The sequence below is a fragment of the Pempheris klunzingeri genome, chromosome 14 (assembly GCF_042242105.1).
Source record: "Pempheris klunzingeri isolate RE-2024b chromosome 14, fPemKlu1.hap1, whole genome shotgun sequence".
Lineage (NCBI taxonomy): Eukaryota > Metazoa > Chordata > Actinopteri > Acropomatiformes > Pempheridae > Pempheris > Pempheris klunzingeri.
The window spans coordinates 9965225-9983522 of record NC_092025.1 but is presented as its reverse complement, the minus strand read 5'-3'; the positions used below and the strand labels follow the sequence as shown (position 1 = coordinate 9983522).

At 38.9% G+C, this 18298-nt stretch overlaps 3 protein-coding genes across 4 annotated transcripts; 2 read left to right on the top strand and 1 right to left on the bottom strand.

Moving 5' to 3' along the window:
- Positions 1-93: 93 nt before the first annotated feature.
- taf6 (TAF6 RNA polymerase II, TATA box binding protein (TBP)-associated factor) lies at positions 94-5455 on the top strand. Of its 2 annotated transcripts, XM_070843463.1 has the most exons (16): positions 124-152; positions 256-296; positions 1461-1618; positions 1714-1800; positions 1945-2098; positions 2196-2252; positions 2345-2464; positions 2586-2707; positions 2860-2937; positions 3046-3147; positions 3252-3434; positions 3747-3821; positions 3906-4031; positions 4160-4333; positions 4531-4722; positions 4903-5455. In XM_070843463.1, the coding sequence occupies exons 3-16, from the start codon at positions 1463-1465 to the stop codon at positions 5191-5193; spliced, it is 1917 nt and encodes a 638-aa protein (XP_070699564.1). In that variant the 5' UTR covers positions 124-152; positions 256-296; positions 1461-1462; the 3' UTR covers positions 5194-5455. The 2 variants fall into 2 exon arrangements, with proteins under 2 accessions (XP_070699565.1, XP_070699564.1); XM_070843464.1 differs by lacking the exon at positions 256-296 and having other exon boundaries at positions 94-152.
- Positions 5456-6440: 985 nt separating this feature from the next.
- Positions 6441-9823, top strand: sat2b (spermidine/spermine N1-acetyltransferase family member 2b). The gene is made up of 6 exons (XM_070843755.1): positions 6441-6563; positions 6707-6758; positions 8011-8094; positions 8352-8453; positions 8624-8664; positions 8778-9823. The coding sequence occupies exons 1-6, from the start codon at positions 6501-6503 to the stop codon at positions 8955-8957; spliced, it is 522 nt and encodes a 173-aa protein (XP_070699856.1). The 5' UTR covers positions 6441-6500; the 3' UTR covers positions 8958-9823.
- A 1211-nt stretch (positions 9824-11034) lies between these two features.
- LOC139213138 (claudin-15-like) lies at positions 11035-13816 on the bottom strand. The gene is made up of 5 exons (XM_070843767.1): positions 13600-13816; positions 12260-12424; positions 11408-11489; positions 11218-11328; positions 11035-11134 (listed from the first exon to the last, which is right to left on the bottom strand). Exons 1-5 carry the CDS (start codon positions 13814-13816, stop codon positions 11035-11037), a joined length of 675 nt encoding a protein of 224 aa, XP_070699868.1.
- Positions 13817-18298: the final 4482 nt, after the last annotated feature.

The window sequence follows — 18298 nt, the reverse complement described above, 5'->3', positions numbered from 1 at the left end:
ATTTACGTAATAACTTTTCGATAAACGACATCTCTGTTCGCAAAGTCCTTAATTATAATCTCGCGATATCATGATATGAACGTGACTCAAAATGGCGACGGGGCATAAGCGCTAATTCACGAAAGGAGGTCCCAGCTGCAATCTGAGAATTGGTTAGTTATTCACATCGAGAAATGGATATTCATAGAGAAGAATTAGCTTTGCGAAACAATTATTCTTGCAAATTTCAACATTGACTGTTTTTATTTGCATAAGTTCCTGTTTAAACTCAGCACGGAGAGGGCAACTTCACACAGGTAAAAACGTCAACGGAAGCTAAGTTACTAGCATGCAAGCTAACATACTGCAGATTTAGCTTAGTGTATGTTAATATTAAATATACATGCAGGCTTGAAATCGGCGTTATTTTTATTTCTCCGTGAAGTGCATTTGAATGAATATACTCATGCTGTGGCCTTTGTGTTGTGTGTAGCTAGTTGGTTGTTATTCCGTCAGAGTGGTTAGCCCGCTCTCTGTGGAGCTCGGTGTGTTTGTTTACACTCAAGAAGTAAAAAGAAAACCTCTAACAAGGTCTTTATACCCTGGTCTTGTTTGTGTTAAATTATTTTATAATAGTGAATCAGAGTGGGTGTAGTCGTGTAGTTTATTTTTTTTTACACCATTTACTTAACTTCTTATCCTATACATAAAGTTGCATGAAATTAATGAACTGTACTATTCAACTTCTGCCACAAATACAATTGCATTATTGAAAAAAAAAAAGCATATCTAGGTCTTCACGACATCAGTATTTAGGGTTAGTTGTGTGGAAACCATTCCTTTCCATTCATGTTACCATACAGCTGCATGGCTGTGAAGCTGTCACCACCAGGATTCATAGGGTGGATATTGAGTTTTGTATTTAATTCAGATATGACATTTGTTAATGATGGACAAAAAAGTTTAGTTCATCTTAGACCATAAATCAATTTCAGTCCTTTTCAGCAACAAGTTTCTTTTTGTCATTGTCTCATAAAGCTGCAGTGAAACACTCAGGCAGCAGTTGTTGTTTGTATAGTCTCTTCCATGTCGACGATGGAGACCTGTAGCTCCTTCAGTGATGTGATTGGTCCTTAAGAGGGGTTCACTAAGTAGTCCCCATAAATATCTAAATGATTGGGTAAAGTAAAACATTGCTCTTTCTCATATGTACATAATGCATTTTCATTGGAATTATAGAAGAAGACTGTAAGCTGGATATAAGTAGTATGTTAAGATGTTGTGATTGTGACTTTAGGCTCAGTGAGTGTCCATTATTGGCAAGTGAACCATTCAAATTTTGTATAACTGAAAACCTCATACTATAAAAAATCAAGGCAGCAATGAAACATGTATAAGTGAAATCTGTTTCAATTTGATAAAATCTGACTATTTTGTGCACATCTGAGAGCTGATATTCACAGACCTGTGTGCTTTAATAGCCATGGCGGAGGAACGTCGACAGAAGCAGTGTTCGGTCGTCCTGCCCACAGAGTCCATGAAGGCCATGGCAGAGTCCATGGGAGTGGGGCAGCTACAGGAGGAAAGTTGTGTAGCCCTAAGTGAGGAAGTCAGCTACAGAATAAAAGAAATTGCACAGGTAAATGATGATCAAAGCATTTATGAATTGCTCTCAAACCACACTCTCGAATGGCTTCGAATATGTCATCTCATATCTTAATTTCTCTCTTTTAGGATGCGCTGAAATTCATGCATCATGGGAAGAGACGTAAATTAACGACCAGTGACATAGATAACGCTCTCAAACTAAAAAATGTGGAGGTAAAGGAGAACTTGCTTTAACTTAAAGAAGTCTGTTTTTTATTGCTTAATTCAGCCATGTGATGGACGCTATCGAGGGAAAGCATTAAGTGGCTCTGGTTTCTTTCTAAATTCTGCATTTTCTCAAAATTTCTCTTGTTATAGCCCCTTTATGGGTTCCAGTCGCAAGAGTTTATCCCTTTTCGGTTTGCAAGTGGTGGTGGAAGAGAGCTTCATTTTTATGAGGAGAAGGAAGTCGACCTCAGTGACATTATCAACACACCGCTTCCCAGAGTTCCTCTAGATGTGTCTCTCAAAGGTACCCAGATAGTCAGTTTTACATGCCATTACACTCCAGGGTATTGTATTGTCTTTGACTGTAAACTTATACATCATGCTTGTGTTTGAATCCACAGCTCACTGGTTAAGTATTGAGGGGGTGCAGCCTGCTATTCCAGAAAATCCGCCGCCAGGTGAGTCCTGTGTAGATTTTCTTCCTTTAAAACTTAGAAATTATAAGCGGGGGAAAGACTTAGAATTGTGTGTTTTGTTTACCGCATTTCAGCACCAAAAGAGCAACAAAAGGTTGAATCTACAGAGCCCCTGAAAGTCGTCAAACCTGGTCAGGAGGAGGAAGGTACGATTCAAGGCAAGAGTCAGGGGGCAACGGCTGCTGATGGCAAAGGTCAGTATCTTCTTCTGTTTTTTTCCTTTTCCTGTCGCCTTACCATGCTTCTCTTTCCTTTCCTAATCCTTTAGGATTATGTCTATCTCCTTCATCCCGTGTTTATACCTGTTGCTTTCAGGAAAGGAGAAGGGTCTAATAAGGCTGAAGCCACGCAGCACCCATGAGCTTTCTGTGGAACAGCAGCTCTACTACAAGGAAATAACAGAAGCGTGTGTTGGCTCCTGTGAAGCAAAGAGAGCTGTAAGTCCAGACTGTCTGTATATATAGATTATGTTCTACATCCTGAGAAATGATATAACGTACTTTTACTAATTTAGTAATCCAATAGTTGTTCTACCCTTGTTTGTCATGTCACTTTTATGTGATAAATGTTTTCTCTTGTTGCCATTCAGGAAGCTTTACAGAGTATTGCTACAGATCCTGGACTGTATCAGATGCTTCCAAGATTCAGCACATTTATTTCTGAAGGAGTGAGCATCTTTCCCACCTTCCTCTATTGCTCTGAAATATTACTCAGCTTATGTAAAATACTCATCCATATCTGTTCCGAAGGTACTGACTTTATGCTCTCCTCAAAGGTCCGAGTAAATGTGGTGCAAAACAACTTGGCTCTACTGATATATCTGATGCGAATGGTCAAAGCTCTAATGGACAACCCCACCCTGTATTTGGAAAAATACGTGAGTGAAGAAAGCAAACAAAATGTTGTATTATTTTCTTGAAGGTTTTAATCTCAACAAATACTTTTACTCTAATGCTGTAATTGTTCTGTCTGTGTTTGTAGTTGCATGAGCTCATCCCAGCTGTGGTGACGTGTATTGTGAGTAAGCAGCTGTGTTTGCGACCAGATGTTGACAACCACTGGGCTTTACGAGACTTTGCTGCTCGCCTCATGGCCCAAAGTTGTAAAACCTTCAGTACTACAACCAACAACATCCAGTCCCGTATCACCAAGACTTTTACTAAGGTGGGTTTTTGTGTCATATATGTTGTTCCCAAAACAATATTAAAATAAGGGCAAGTTTTGTCAATACAGCAAAACATATACATGCATAGTCCAAGTTGAATATTGAAAATGGTCGTGGACGACTTCCTCTTGCCTTGGGATGGGACTAACAAACACTCACAGATTGTAACACATGTTTTCTTGCCACAGTATATTTAGAGGGATCACTAGTTAAGAGATGAATGCTGCCCTCGGTGAATTTAACTTTGACAGCTCCTCACTTTTAACTCTAAAACACTACACAAATTAAAGTAGATCGTCACGTTTCCTCAGAGTTGGTTGGACGATAAAACCCAGTGGACGACACGTTACGGCTGCATCGCTGGACTTGCTGAACTAGGACCTGATGTGAGTGGGATTCTTTTTTCTTTTGGTCTTTGTCATCTTTACTCCGTTCGATCGCTGCTAACCTCCTGATTTTGTCCTCTGTAGGTGATCAAGACGTTGATCCTTCCTCGGCTTACTGTAGAGGGTGCTCGCATCAAAGCAGTGATGGAAGGACCAGTCGTCTCCAATATTGATAAGATAGGAGCCGACCATGTTCAAAGCCTCTTACTGGTAATAAATGGAGTCCTGTGATTATTATGGCTTTCCACAGATTGACAGATTCATCAACAATTGTTTCTTAATTTGTATTAGTCCAGTACTTTCATATATACAAAATGTGTTTGTTTTTGTTTTATAAGAAACACTGTGCAAGTGTTATTGCCAAGATACGACCTCAGCCTGACATGGTGGAGCAGTATCGGACAGACTATGGTTACCTGGGACCCATGCTTTGCTCCCATGTAATGAAGGCCAGGACCCAAGCAGCACTGCAAGCTCAACAAGTCAACAGAACCACATTAACAATCACACAGGTACATTTCATACTTGATGACAATATGTTTTGAAGTATAAATACATTTGAAAAGACATATTTGAAATATAAAATGACATAAAATCATAGTTTGTGTATGTATTGATATATTATGTATCAGAAGCACTGCAGAATGACATTTCTAAGTGAAGCAGCACACAGCTGTTCATTAACGAATGACGACTCTTTGTCTTGCAGCCCCGCCCCGCCCTCACAGTTTCACAAAGTGGGTTAAGTGGGTCAACGGGGCCTCGCACTCCCAGCATCATTAAGGTTCCAAGCTCGCTCACCCTGATGTCTCCTCGACCAGGGACCCCATCACAGCCATCTCCCCCGGCAACAAAATACATTGTCATGGCTACCAGCGCGGGAGCCGCCTCAACTCAGCAGGTGCTTTTTTTTAAATATTTTTTTCCCAGTGAATAAAAGTAAAACTGACTGAATACAGAAAAAAAACGTAAATTAATTGCATGATTGGTATAAAACTTCAGAGGTCTCAAATTTTTCACCATTAAATCTCCAGCTCCTCAGAGTGTGATGTCACGTCTGTCTTTTTTGTCCTCCCTCTAGGTAATCACCCTCAGCTCTTCCCAGTCCGCCTCACCAGTCACTAGCACTGTTCCCAGCGCTACTTCGGCCTTGCAGCCTTTGGTAAAACTGGAGTCCAGCAGTGGCCCTGGTCTGACCAGCTCTCGACCTCTGCAGAAGTACATCGTTGTGTCCCTGCCCTCGTCTGCCTCTTCCTCTTTGGAGAATAAAAGCTCTGTGTTACCAACCTCAATTTCCTCAACCCAACTAGAATCAGGGATGAAGCTAGACCGGTCCGAGTCTCCTGGAGCAAGCACACAGTCACCACACTGAGACTTGTATAGGTAGTGGAGATTTTTATACCATGTTGGTGTAGCTGGACACACAAAAAGTTTTGTTTGGGCTGAACTTAAAGGGGTAAACTCTGGAGTGGTATGAAAACTCTGGACAGATGAAGAGCAAATGTGACCAGTTATTGTATATATGTTAATGCCCATTGAATACTGAGGTCCATCTGTGAGATCTGTAATGTTTCAGCTTATATTCTAATTGATTTCATGTTCTGTTTTTTTACTCAAAAATAAATCAGATTTTGTATGAATTCCTTTTAACTGAACGTGTACTTTTTTGAAAAAATATTTCCATTTTCATTTTTGAGAAAATTATCTTGTACAGTTTACTATTAGAAACATATGAAGTGTCATCATGAGATATCTGAGCACCAAAATATCTTAAATATCTGTTCAAACAAAGTATTTGTTCCTACATTATTCTGTGCACCTGGCTTGCAGTTTAAACCCCAGAGTGTGGTGTAAAGGCAGCAAAAAGGGAAAAAAATCCAAAATACAACAAAACATTACTGACTTTTGTCAGTGGAGTATTAAGTTTCCATAATTTTTACCTGAGTAAATGTAGCAGTACTTCTGTGAAAAAAAACTTACAGAACTAAATGTACACATATCATAATTTACATGCTTTGTATATTATGGACCCCTGAATGAAACACTATGGTGGTGAGATAAATGGAGTAAATTACAATATTTCCCTCTGAAATATACGGAGTAACTAAGCATGAAATGGAAATACTAAACTAAAGCACAAATACGTCAAAGTTGTACAAATACTTGAGTAAATATTATTAGTTACATTAGCCACTGCCTCCTGTTAGCCGAGTACGAGAAGTCAGGAAAGTTTTAAACTTGAGAAATGCTCAAGTACAAGACTACATTTAACACTCAAGCCAACTACAACTCCCGAAGATCATTGCGGTAAAAACATCAAATTCGGGAGTTTCAAACAGTGTGGTGTCAAACAATATCACTCGCTGGTTGGTCAAAATTAAAAGTTCATTGTACTTCTGCTTCATTTAGGTTTAAAAAAAAAAAGGTTTTTCATGCCTGATATTGTTTAAAACAGCCCATTTATCAAGTCAAATGATCACCGGGGCGATGACGTTTTCATATTTCACATTTTATTTTGAAAATAAAAACACACCGGAACCACTTCCTGTGTTTGATCTCAGGTCTTCGGTTTGTTCAACGCGGTTAATATTTTATAGCCATTGATTTTTCTCTGAGTGAGGAGAAAGTCAGACAGGCGGCCGAAAGCGTTGTAGATAAAACCCTGTTTCTGTGGCAGACATGAAATTCAAAGTACGGACTTCAACTAAAGAAGACTGCAAAGAAATATCGAGAATGATATTTGTGAGTTGTTGTACCGAAGCTAACATAAAGATAAAAATGGTGACGTGACCGTAATGTTATATTGCAGCTAAATGTTACATGTGGTTTGATAACACGGACTACTTTCATTCACACTTCATGTTATACATCCCTTCTTTTTGCAGGAGTTGGCGGTTTATGAAAAAATGTCCGACCAAGTGAAGATATCTCATGAAGGTACTTGTGTGCTTAAAGAGTGATAGAAAACATGCAAGATCTAAAAAGGTTGAAGAATACAGAGGAAGCTTGCACTAACCAAAATCACATTATTAGAATATTAAGCTCCAAGTGCACTTCAGTCACATGTTTATTTATTGTCTGACTGGACAGCAAACTAGAATAATGTCCTCTGGTAGGCAGATTATCAAATAATGTTTTATTACTTTTTATGACCAGAAACTAGTTTAATTACACGAAGAGACGCCATCATTAATGGTAACAAATACGCCTGTGTTTTTCCTGCTGTCAACCTGTGCCACCATGGCAGTCAGTACAGGTGGTGCTGGATTTACATCCTTGTGTCTGACACTGTGCAGTCTTAGATTAGTTATTATAGAGTAAAGCAGTGTGAGGCTGCACACAGGCATAGGCAGAACATAAATGGAGTGCACTAATCAGTAGCCATAATGAGATCACAGACCGTTCGATAAAGAGGAGCAGTGGTGAGTCTGCTGTCGGAGGGGATCATACAAAAGAGTGACTTACTCTCAATACAATCAGTCTCCTTTATAACTGTGTCACAGCGGTCTGAGTGCTGCGTGTCCATTCAGAAAGCAGTCACGAGTGGCCAGACAGCACAAAGTGTGACTGTGATGTGTACAATACTTTTAAAGGCTGATGTGTGGGGTTTTTGACCACTAGAGGTGCTGTGGGGAAATGATGTTGATGAGCGCGTCTCGAAATTGTTTGTGTAACGTGTTCTACGAGCACAAGTATGTCACACTGCACGAGCACATGGATGACGTTATAGATAAGGCTGCAGCTAATGTCGATTATTTTCTTGATTAGTCGTTTGGTTTTAAAAAAATTGTGAAAAATGTCGCTCAGTGTTCCCCAAGGTGTTGTCCTCAGATTTCTTTTTTCGTGTATACCTCAAAGATACAAGATAATATTCACATTTACAAAGCCGATTAGTTGATTATCAAAATAGGTAGCGATTATTTTATTAGTGAACAGCTAATCAGTTAATTGGCTCATCATTGCAGCTCTAGCAGCTGAAGTTATATGATGTCTTTGCAACCTCCTGCTTGTGTAATGGACCATTTTGTAGCAAAGTCACCATTTGTTTGGATCTCAGTTGAATCAGAGTTGTGAATTTATTTTTTTATCTCCCGTATTAGTGTATGTTTTTGGTGTCATGTTGCTTGGGGAATGCTGATATATTCTTCTAATTTCTATTTGGGTACATTTCTGTCTTGTTTTACTGTAGAGCTGGAGCGTGATGGTTTCTGCCCGAATCCTTTCTTTGAATGCCTTGTCGCAGAAGTACCTGAGGAGCATAAATCCAAAGAAGGTAAAGCGCCGATTAAGGCCTTTTCTCTTGTTGTCTTCATTGTCAGCCAGTTTTGAACTGGTCAACTTCTCACACAGATAATAAAAGGTCACAATGACCTTGAATTTTGCCTGATAAATTAGCAGTGTCAGATGCTGTTTATCAGTTCAAATTCTCATCTATGTGCCTCACAGGTAACAGCCCACTATTGAAGTATATTTGTATATTTAATCTGTACTTTTCTGGTATTCTCCTTGCTTGTCTTTTTGTCTAAATAGGATACACGGTTGTTGGATATGCCCTTTACTTTTACACTTACAGTACCTGGAAGGGGCGCTCAGTATATTTGGAGGATCTGTATGTGATGCCAGAATTCAGAGGTAAAATATGTGAAATTGTTGTCAACAAAGCATGAAAAGAAAGCATTGTGTAACACATTTTTGTGAACTTGCTCAGTTGTGTGAATCATACTTTCTTAAATTTTCCTAAATATTGTGTCGCCAGGTAAAAATATTTTCAACCTCATGTTTTTTATCGATTTCCTTGGCAGGAAATGGCATAGGCAAGGGTTTACTTTGCAAAGTCGCTGAGGTAAGAATATTTTTGGTGACCATTAAAGAACAGAGTAAAAAATTGTGGTGTAAGAGATATGAAAATTTGACTTTTTAATGCTTGATTATCTAAAGACTGCTTGGTTTGCTCAGGTGGGGAAGAAGAAGCAGTGTGTGCGGCTGCAGCTGTCTGTGCTGAACTGGAACACTCCGTCTCGAGACTTCTATGCTGCTAAAGGAGCTCAGGACCTCACCGTCAGCGAAGGCTGGCACTTTATACGCTTTGACGGACAAAGCCTGGACAATTTAGTAAATGAAGCACCTAAAGATTAGGAGTTTGCCAAGGAAAACGTGTCTTTTGTGACAAGTGTGGCTGTCTTGTTTTTTGCCACAAACATTCACCTTTTATAAGACTCTGCCATAACAAGCGTCACTGTACCTGGTTCTTTGTACCTCGTCTTTTTTTCTCCTGGTTTAACAAGATTATGTCTTGATTTAAAGCGCAACCTGCACATCATTTATCAGTACGTTTCTAAATACATACATATTTAATTACCTTTGACCTTCTGTCATGGTTGCACATGGTGAAGCTGTGCTGCCTTTCAGTGCGTAGTGTAAATTCAGGTTGCATCATGTCAAATTTTCAGATCTCGTACATCAACATTTTAGAGTGTATAAAGAAACAAAGGATTGCTTTCATCAGGCCCTGAAATGCTTTAATCCTTGTTGGTTCTGGTGATGCTGTGTGAAAGCTTTGGCCACTTTCCCTGCAGGACAAAGTGGTTGTACTCAAAGAAGTCCAATCCCAGATGTCCCTCCAGTAGGTGGCACTATAGTTCTGCACGATCTGTTCCCTGATGCATGTGATGATCTATGAAAGAGATTCTTTAAGTTGTAAGTCAAAAGCAGCTGGACTTGCTGTTAGGTCTTGAAAGAGTTAAATCTTATCATATGTAATCAGTTCCATATAAAGTGAAGATGTTCACAATAAACTGAGAAAGGTCTGAGAGGGCAGTCAGAGCATGTCGTGGCCAAACAGGCCATACAATCGTGTTATGTCACTTCTACAGTTTGAGCTGTGAGATTATTTGGTTAAAGGAATCAAAGAAGAGAATTATGCGCAAACAAGCTCTGTAACCCAAAACTCCTTTATTTGAACATATGAAGTGGTATTTGTTGTTATTGATTATATCGCATCGCTCAACACCTCTATTCATCATTGCATGTTAACAATCATGTTATTATTCTCACAGTTTAGTGCAATCAGTCTCTGAAAATGATATTTGTGTATAAAATTCACCAAAATCCACAAGAATGCATGTAAAATCACCCAGAGGAAAATTACATGAGAAGATGATTACATTTAAAGAATATCCATACAAAAAAGATTACAATGCACAAAACCTGCCTTCTTTCCACCCTGCTCCTTAAATGTTCTGCTTCAGAGATCAGACAGCTGCAGGTTAAAATGACAGATTCCATCATTTTTCAACTAGATTGCAGAAATTCCAGTAGAGGAGAGTTTTTTGAGGATTTAACCTTTATGACAGGATTATCCTGAATTAGCAATGTGCAACTCACATCTTTCTCGACCAGAGAACTTGAGGTGGGTTTGAGGATACATGGGTATGATTACAACACAACGCACACAAGATACTACAGTACACCACACTGTACACAAGCACAAACATCACAGGTTTGAACACAATTGTAAAATAGTTTAAGGTGATTTGAGGATTAAATATTTCTGGTATTCCTAGTCCTAGTTAGAGTAAAAAAAATTTAAAACCATTGAAGCAATGTTGTCAAAGTAGTACATTCCCTAAGGTCAGTGGATCAGATTTTCTTGGCAAATTCATTAGCTTTCTTGATCGAGCAATCCTGTAGCAATCACCAAAACACACAAAGACGGGAAAAGTAATTAGGCCTTAACATATGGTTATTAAATGCTGTTGTGGATAGAAAATGTCCTACGTTGTGATTCCCACCCTGTTTAAATGTGAGCATGTAATGTGATCATTGTTCAGGCTAAGTCTAAATGATAGCAGTGATCAACACAGTCGCTTTCCATTAGTACTGTCACAGTTTCCATCATGTTGCTCTTATCTTGCTAAGCCCACAGCACGTTAGTAAGGTACACATGTGCTAGAGTAGTGAACAGTACATTAACATTACAAGGTCATATACAGAACATATGTATCCCCAAAAGTATAAAGCCAATAAATCCCCAAATAACATCAAGTGTACATGCTCTTTAGCTACTGTACAGTGATCATGAGCCTGGAGGTGTTTTCCACTGCCGCTGCCCTCTCATAGTGCTTTCAGACTAAGAAACACTTCACCTCATTTTCTCATGATGATCATAATCAGTGAATTGAATCCAATCCAGTTTCTCCAACACGATCACCTCTCAGACATATGCATTTCTTCCGTAGTTGCTCGGGACAGACTGAGACGGCGCCACAGTCGGCAGCACACGTCCCCTGGAGGAAGGCTGGTATGGATAAGGTCTAAAACACAGAGGACATGTTTCACTCAGGGGAATATGCACCAGCTCTGCTGTACCCAGTGAGTTGATGTCAAAGATACTCACATTTTTTCATTGTCTGTTGTCACTTTGCAAGCACACATGAGGCACGACCCTCCACAAATGGCAAGTACGGCTGAGGACCAGCCGATATACAAGCCCTCTCCAATCTCATACCTGTGATACAATAACAGTGTCACCATATGCCAATCAGCCGTGCTCCTCTGAAGTACTGTTGCAGATTGAATTGACTTACTTTGTCCCTGGATAGTACTGGTCAAAGAACTGCTGTGTGATGTTTGCTGCATACCACGATATAGCAATCATGGTGCAAATCCCTACAAGACATTGTTTACTTTAGGCAGGTGGGATGTTTCTTCAACACAAACAACACATACAGTTGTACAGGCTGATAAGATGAACAAGGTCAAACAAGGTTTGAATAGAGGACCTAGATAGTAAGTGAGTAAAACTGAATGTCAGTATTATCAGATGATTTATGAGGCCAGTTATATGAAGCAAAGGTGCCTGCTAACTGCATAAATCAGCTTGTTGTAAGGAGTGACTGCTCCTTCATAAACACCCTAAACTGCTACGAGTTAGATCTTTACAGAACCTAATCACCACCCAAATAAAAGAGAGTTAGTAAAGTTGTATTCAAAAGCCTTTCAGATAAATGTTTCTTCTCCTCACTGCATCACTTCTCGTACTTTACGTCGTGTGATCTATGCTCACAATCCAAATACCTTTGGTAATGGCAGGCTTTTGTGCATTAGCGGGTTTGTTGGAGTGAGGATAACCTTTTGAACCGGTGACCCATGTTCTGATAGCTTGTCTTCTGTATACAGAGTGCCGGACATGATTTACCTTTCTAAGTCTTTTGTTTGAAGATGAGACTTTCTTTGAAGTCCGTTTCTCATGAGTCTCCTTGTGTTAAAATGCTCCGAGAGACTATATATCTAATGTTGTCAGGTGGACTAAAAATACCATAAATGCAGGGACCTTTCATCAGTAAGCACAGCACATTTGAAGCGACATCTGACCAAACATTTTCCCATGTTTTTTTTTTTTTTTCACATGGTCGTCACATCCATCCCCAGGTCTTTACCTTGTAGTAAAAAGAACACTCCTCCAATCGCAGCAATCCTCCCCTTCAGGACGAAGTTTTCTCCTCCTATTTTTGAGCACTGCATTCCCACGAGAGTACCCACGAGCCCAAACGTCCCAAACACGATGGAGGCGATCATGAGTGCCCGGGAGGCCTGAATGTACCCTGTGTGCAGACACAAAAACAGACATGTATTTACAATAGCGTATAAATAATGGTGATCCGTACACACATATATCAACATGTTTCAAATAGAAGCATTGAAACAAAGTAAATGCACACTTGATGCTTTAGCTTCAGGGATGATGTTCATTGTTGCAACAAGGCAAGACTAGTGTCGACTTAGGTAGCATAGTAACCCTGGATCTGTGAGCAGAGGCAGAACCCTCTAACAAGCTCTACTGGCATAGAAAGCAGAACCCTCAGCCACAATAACACTAAAAATACAAACACAAAATATTTTCTTCTCTCTATCCAAACATCCAGAATTTTCCAACAGATAAAACATAGTTACATATTAGTTCTCAGATGGCAGAAAGGGAGTTCAATTCCTGACGAATGTGCTCACCTTTTTCATTCTCCATCTTAACAGAAAAGAAATATACTGTTATGTACAAACACGTGAAGTGTAAAGTATGTGACGAGATGAAGGCCTGACTAAAGCTTTACCTCGGGGCTCTTGGCCGGGGCTGGGCATCGTGTTTCATATGCTGTAAAGCACTCATCTGTTGTATCACCTGGTAAATGTTTACACGTATATATATTTACTGACACCTAAACAGGTAGTTTAATATAGTTTTTATAAAACAGTTTAAGGTTTTATTACTTTCTGTTGGATATCTGTATCTGTTTGTCTGGGTTCACTGTGGTTGTCCTTTCTTATCCTCTTTCATCTTATCATATCTTATATTACCCCTCTTTAGCACAGATTGTAGCCAGCACAGTAGAACACTCTTTTAAAGACACGCTTAGATCCCATCGAGGTCAAGGAAAACAATGGCAAATAAGAACAATCACTTGTGCATTGTTGGATTTGATCCAGTGTTATAAGACTGAGCTGAATTCACAGTGAAACTTTTAGAGTCAAACTGTTTTATTGCAAATCACATTGTCAACCCTTTACATACTGGAGAGGGACTACAATGTATTTCTTAGTTTTTGTTACAATAGCTGTTTTTTCCAGCACAACTTACGTACTAAGTTGGTTGAAGAGGTTGAAGTCTTTCCCGTTTGCTACGTCACAGTCTTTAAACTCCTGATGCCTCAACTTGGTGGATTAGATTGAAGCCTTAAAAGCAGTCATCAATACTAATAAAACAATTTCCGTGTTGGCCACATACCACTAAGAGCGAGCAGAGACGGAAAATCCCGGCAGTTGTGAACTCCTGTAGAGTCCGTTGCACAGGACATCCATAGATTTTCATAGATGGTTGATGTGGTGATAACGTTACCATCCACTGTGGAGACCTTCCAGTTTCGATTTGGTAAGGCAATCCCAACCATCAGCCAGGCCAGAAACCCCAGAAAGCAGGCAAACGCTTCCACTACGGCATTCATATTTCCTTGATTCTTCTGTCCAAACCAAGTAGAGTTATCCAGGGAGAGAAACTCTTTATACTAATGTTGACTCTCCAAGCTATCTTGCGGCACAAACGTGTGGATTTGCTGGCCTCAAAGTCTCAATGCGCCAGACAAATTCCCACCAGCCCCCGAGCTAAGATGCTACAGAAAACGGCAAATAAATGATTCATTCCACATAGCCCACTTATGGGTTTTCCTATTATTCTAAACTCTATTGAACCTTTTCAAAGACTCCAAGTATTTACTCAACTTGAGGGACAACAGAGTCCAACCTTCAAACCTGCTTACTAACGTCTATAGACTGAAAGCTATTCGTCACGCTTTGACATTTGCTTTGAATAGTGTGTCAACAATATCAAACCGTTATTGATGGGACTCAAGTCAGGTTTTGGCTCCTCACTTCACCCTGTGTCCGAGGGATGATGGGAAAGTTTGCGGAATCAAGGGTTGAGGGTGCATCACCACATACTTACCCCTCAGATTTGCTGCTCCCCAGATAAACCTGTTTGCTTAGTCTGATAACTGAGCTCTAATTGACTTGTCTTCATTAGTTTAACAAATGTTGCGTTGTTCGTTATCAGGCCTTTATCACCATGGTGAAGAAGCACCACTACAGCCTTTTGGTCACACATACAAAAACCATTTTACTTAAAGGGATAGTGCGGATTACTTGAGGTGGGGTGGTATGCGGTGCTTATCCAGAGATAGTGCATTTCTCATAGTAAATTACAATCATTTTTACTCGCTGAGCAAGGGAATTGCTTGTGAACTGCTGCCTCAATCTGTTAATTTGCTTGTGTCATTGTCTGACGCTGGTGTTTTAAATGGTTAGTAAGGATCTGAAGTAACGTGTTAGTTCGGTGATCGAAGCAGTGAACAAACTCCCGTGCTCTGCAAGGTAGAATTACTGTTTTTGTCAATGGAGTCTGGTGGCTTTGGAATTAGCAAAGAAAAAGAGAGCACTCATCTTCAGCTTGGTCCTTTGGAAAGGACCGTCAGACAGCACCTTTTAAAACATTGCTGAAAATATTCTTAATATACTGTAAATGTGATGTTCATGATTTTAGGCAGCTTAAATGCATTTTTCTGTTGCCCCCACCCACAGCAGCACATCGCTTAGTGTCCTTGCCAGGACTCTGACTCTGACTGCAATCTATTAAAAAAACTTTAAAAAAATCTAAACTATTACTATTACACTGTCTTCCAAATGGTTTAAACCAAACACACAAATCACTATTGTTTTTATGGACCTTTTTAAACACATAGTTTTATTGGTTTTTGCCCTGGATTACATTACATTTTCAGGAGTGTACTGTCTTAAGAGTCTTAAATCACAAGAATGAAGTACCATTTCAGCTTTACTTAACTGCTTATTAAATACAGTATGCTACTACCACATGTAAAACGGCAGTGCTCATTATTTGTCCAGTATACATTGTATTAAATTGAACGGATAGAGATGCTGCAGGAAAAGAAGCACCTGTACAGTGTAATGGAAATTTTATAGACCTATAACAATGTTTGTAATGTTTATGAGGCTGTTTTTATCAAGACTGTTTACACCTAAAAGTGTCATCCAGTAGAATATATTTCTTTACAGACAAAGAGGATTTGACTTACAACAACAACCTCAACAAAAATAAACTTCACAAGTTTCGCAAACTTCATGGGGCTGTATTACATTGGATTGTACAGCTGCTGATTTTTTTATCAGACCGCTGTAGATTACAGCACAGGCATGACACTTCATATGTACTTTATTTTTCATTTTGTTGATAATGGGTTGATTCTGTGTGTATAGTTCATAACAATTTAGAGTAAGAAGAAAAGTACGTGTCACAATTAACCAAAGCTGTATTTCTCTCAGTATGTAGTTTTAGATAAGAAAATGCATACTCAGCTATTACATACAGCTGAATCATCAGAAAAAAAAACAGAAATGATAATGTGAAAAATATTAACAGAATGCCAGGCAAATTATTATTCATTACCAGTAACAGCCACATTTTCATTTTTCAACATCAGATAAGTTACTTAAGTGACTTTTCTAGGATCTTGTAATGTATATGTTTATGGTCACAGATAAACTATTAGAAAATTGATACTTACTTAATAATACTTTTACTCACCTGGCAGAGCAAAAAGGGATGGAAAGTCACGACAGTTATAGATCCCAGTTGAATCACTTGCACAAGACATCCAGAGGTTCTCATAGATTGTAGAGGTTGTAATTACGCTGCCATCTGTGGTGGATTCTTTCCAATACTGATCCTCTAGTGATATGAAAATCAGTATCCAGCCTACAAAACCAAGGAAAAGTGCTATAACCTCAATGATCTCTTTCATGTTGAAAGTAATTTTCTATTAATAATTAGCAAAACTAATAGATATTGCCTCTGTGACGAGCTCTATTCGCATCCTCTGTATCTGATACACATTTTGGGAGTGTGAGAACTGACTCAGGATTTTTTTTCCCATGCACTCAAACCTGGACTAATTTGAACATTGATTTGTTGGCTACATTATAAGTCTGCTATTCCCGCCCAAAATTGATGACATTTCACGTGCCTGGCATGTTACCATAGAAATGTAAGTATACAATGAGCCTTTTTTTTTTCTCTTTTGATTGGCACTGGGGGTAGAGATAATCTCTTGTAAAACAGTTATCACAGCTTTAAATCCATGAGCCAAGAGTTTAAACGACTTGAATGATTTGGCACTGATTGCTTTGAAGCCTCTTTAAAGGAGGATTCACATAATACATTGTTTTATTTTGTAATAGTGTTTTAAGAAGCCTCTCAGGAGCACTGTTATAATTGTAAAGTGTATTAAAAGTACACGCAGGATGAAGTAAGTCTATCAGAGAAAGGATTAATGATGATGTTCTTATTGTCCTGTAGGTTTACTCTGTTGGTATCATTCTTCTTTTCTTGCTCACATCATCTTGTCCTCCTGCCTTTATCCCCCTCTGAGGAATTGGTAGCCTGTGATTTTAGGGAGGTCATTTCAAGTTCCATAAGCAAATACTAATGCAGAAATACTGAATAGAGAGCAGTGCAAACACTGAAAACTGGGTAAAAAGCGGCTGATGGGTGATTTATTGAAGGCAGAAAGTAAGTGTCTATTTTAGTACTGGTTAAGCATTAACAAGCGTGCAGCAGAACAAAAGATGCGTTGAAATTCTTGCTCTTTGTAAAGAGCGTATAGATTTAACACTGATGCCTGATGTCTTTTGAAATGCAGTGTTGACATAGTACAGTGCTGTCACATAAGGAAGTTGGCTAAAGACCAGGCTGCTCTAACATACCCTTATGATTAATTGGTGGTCTCTATACATTAAGCAACATATGGAAGTGTGCAAAAATGCACAGATTTAAAAGCACTGATACAGTATGTTTTTATATTCGGTGTGTGTTATCTGTTATCTGCACTGTGTAAACTATCCCTCGAAGATAGATAGAAATTAAGTGGATTTGTTTGTTTGAGTCAAGCAATTCTTTGTTTATGAGAAACTTCAAACTCACCATTTACAGTCTGTATCTTATCAATTGTGAATTCTCTTTAGCCGACCAGTAATCAGAAGCACAGTTCAAAGTACTGTCATATACTTACAGTATTGAACAGACATTCAGGCTTTAACTCATAATCTTTTCTCTGTTAATATTTTATTTCCTTGCCCTTCCCTCAGCCAGCTTAAGTATTTATTCAGTTGTGTCCGCATTGACCTCCCTGCTTAAAGGGAAAGTTCACTTAAAACGAACGCAAAGGGATTTTTGGTTCTTGGTTTCAGACGCCGGCTGCGATCAGAGGGCAGCGATGGCATCAAGGTCACATCTGCTACTTTATCAAGAGCAAATACATGTTTTCATTGTGATTACAATGATTTTCAGTCTTTTAGTGATTTTATTTGAAACATTAAATAGATGCGTGATCTTATACTTGAATAAAAAATGAATAAAAACTTCTGTCCTATTATTATTATCATTATTATCATTATTATCATTATTATTATTATTATTATTATTATTCGGGTTAATCTTCCTTGGTAAACTTGTCACTCTGGTAAATGTCACATTTATTCAAAAACATTACTTACATTTTTCTTGCTGTTATATGTGTGTGTGTGAGGCAGAGCCAGTGAATACACACACACACGCTTTCTAAGCACAGATGTTCTTGTCTGTGCTTCACCAACTTAAATCTTGATTACTTCGATTTTTCCTAAATCTGTTCATATGAAATCGTACATGGAAGAAGTGGGTCTACCAGCAGCAGCTGTAATGATGTGACTAACCACATAACCATGATGCTGGACAATATCAGCTAGAAAAACCCTAGTCAATTACAGATATCAATAAGATATTGATCAGCAAATGAAGCAATCTCTCTCTGTCTTCCATTAAGATGACTTTTATCATGTAGAATATGTCGTAATTGAACAAACAAAACCGCAGTTCC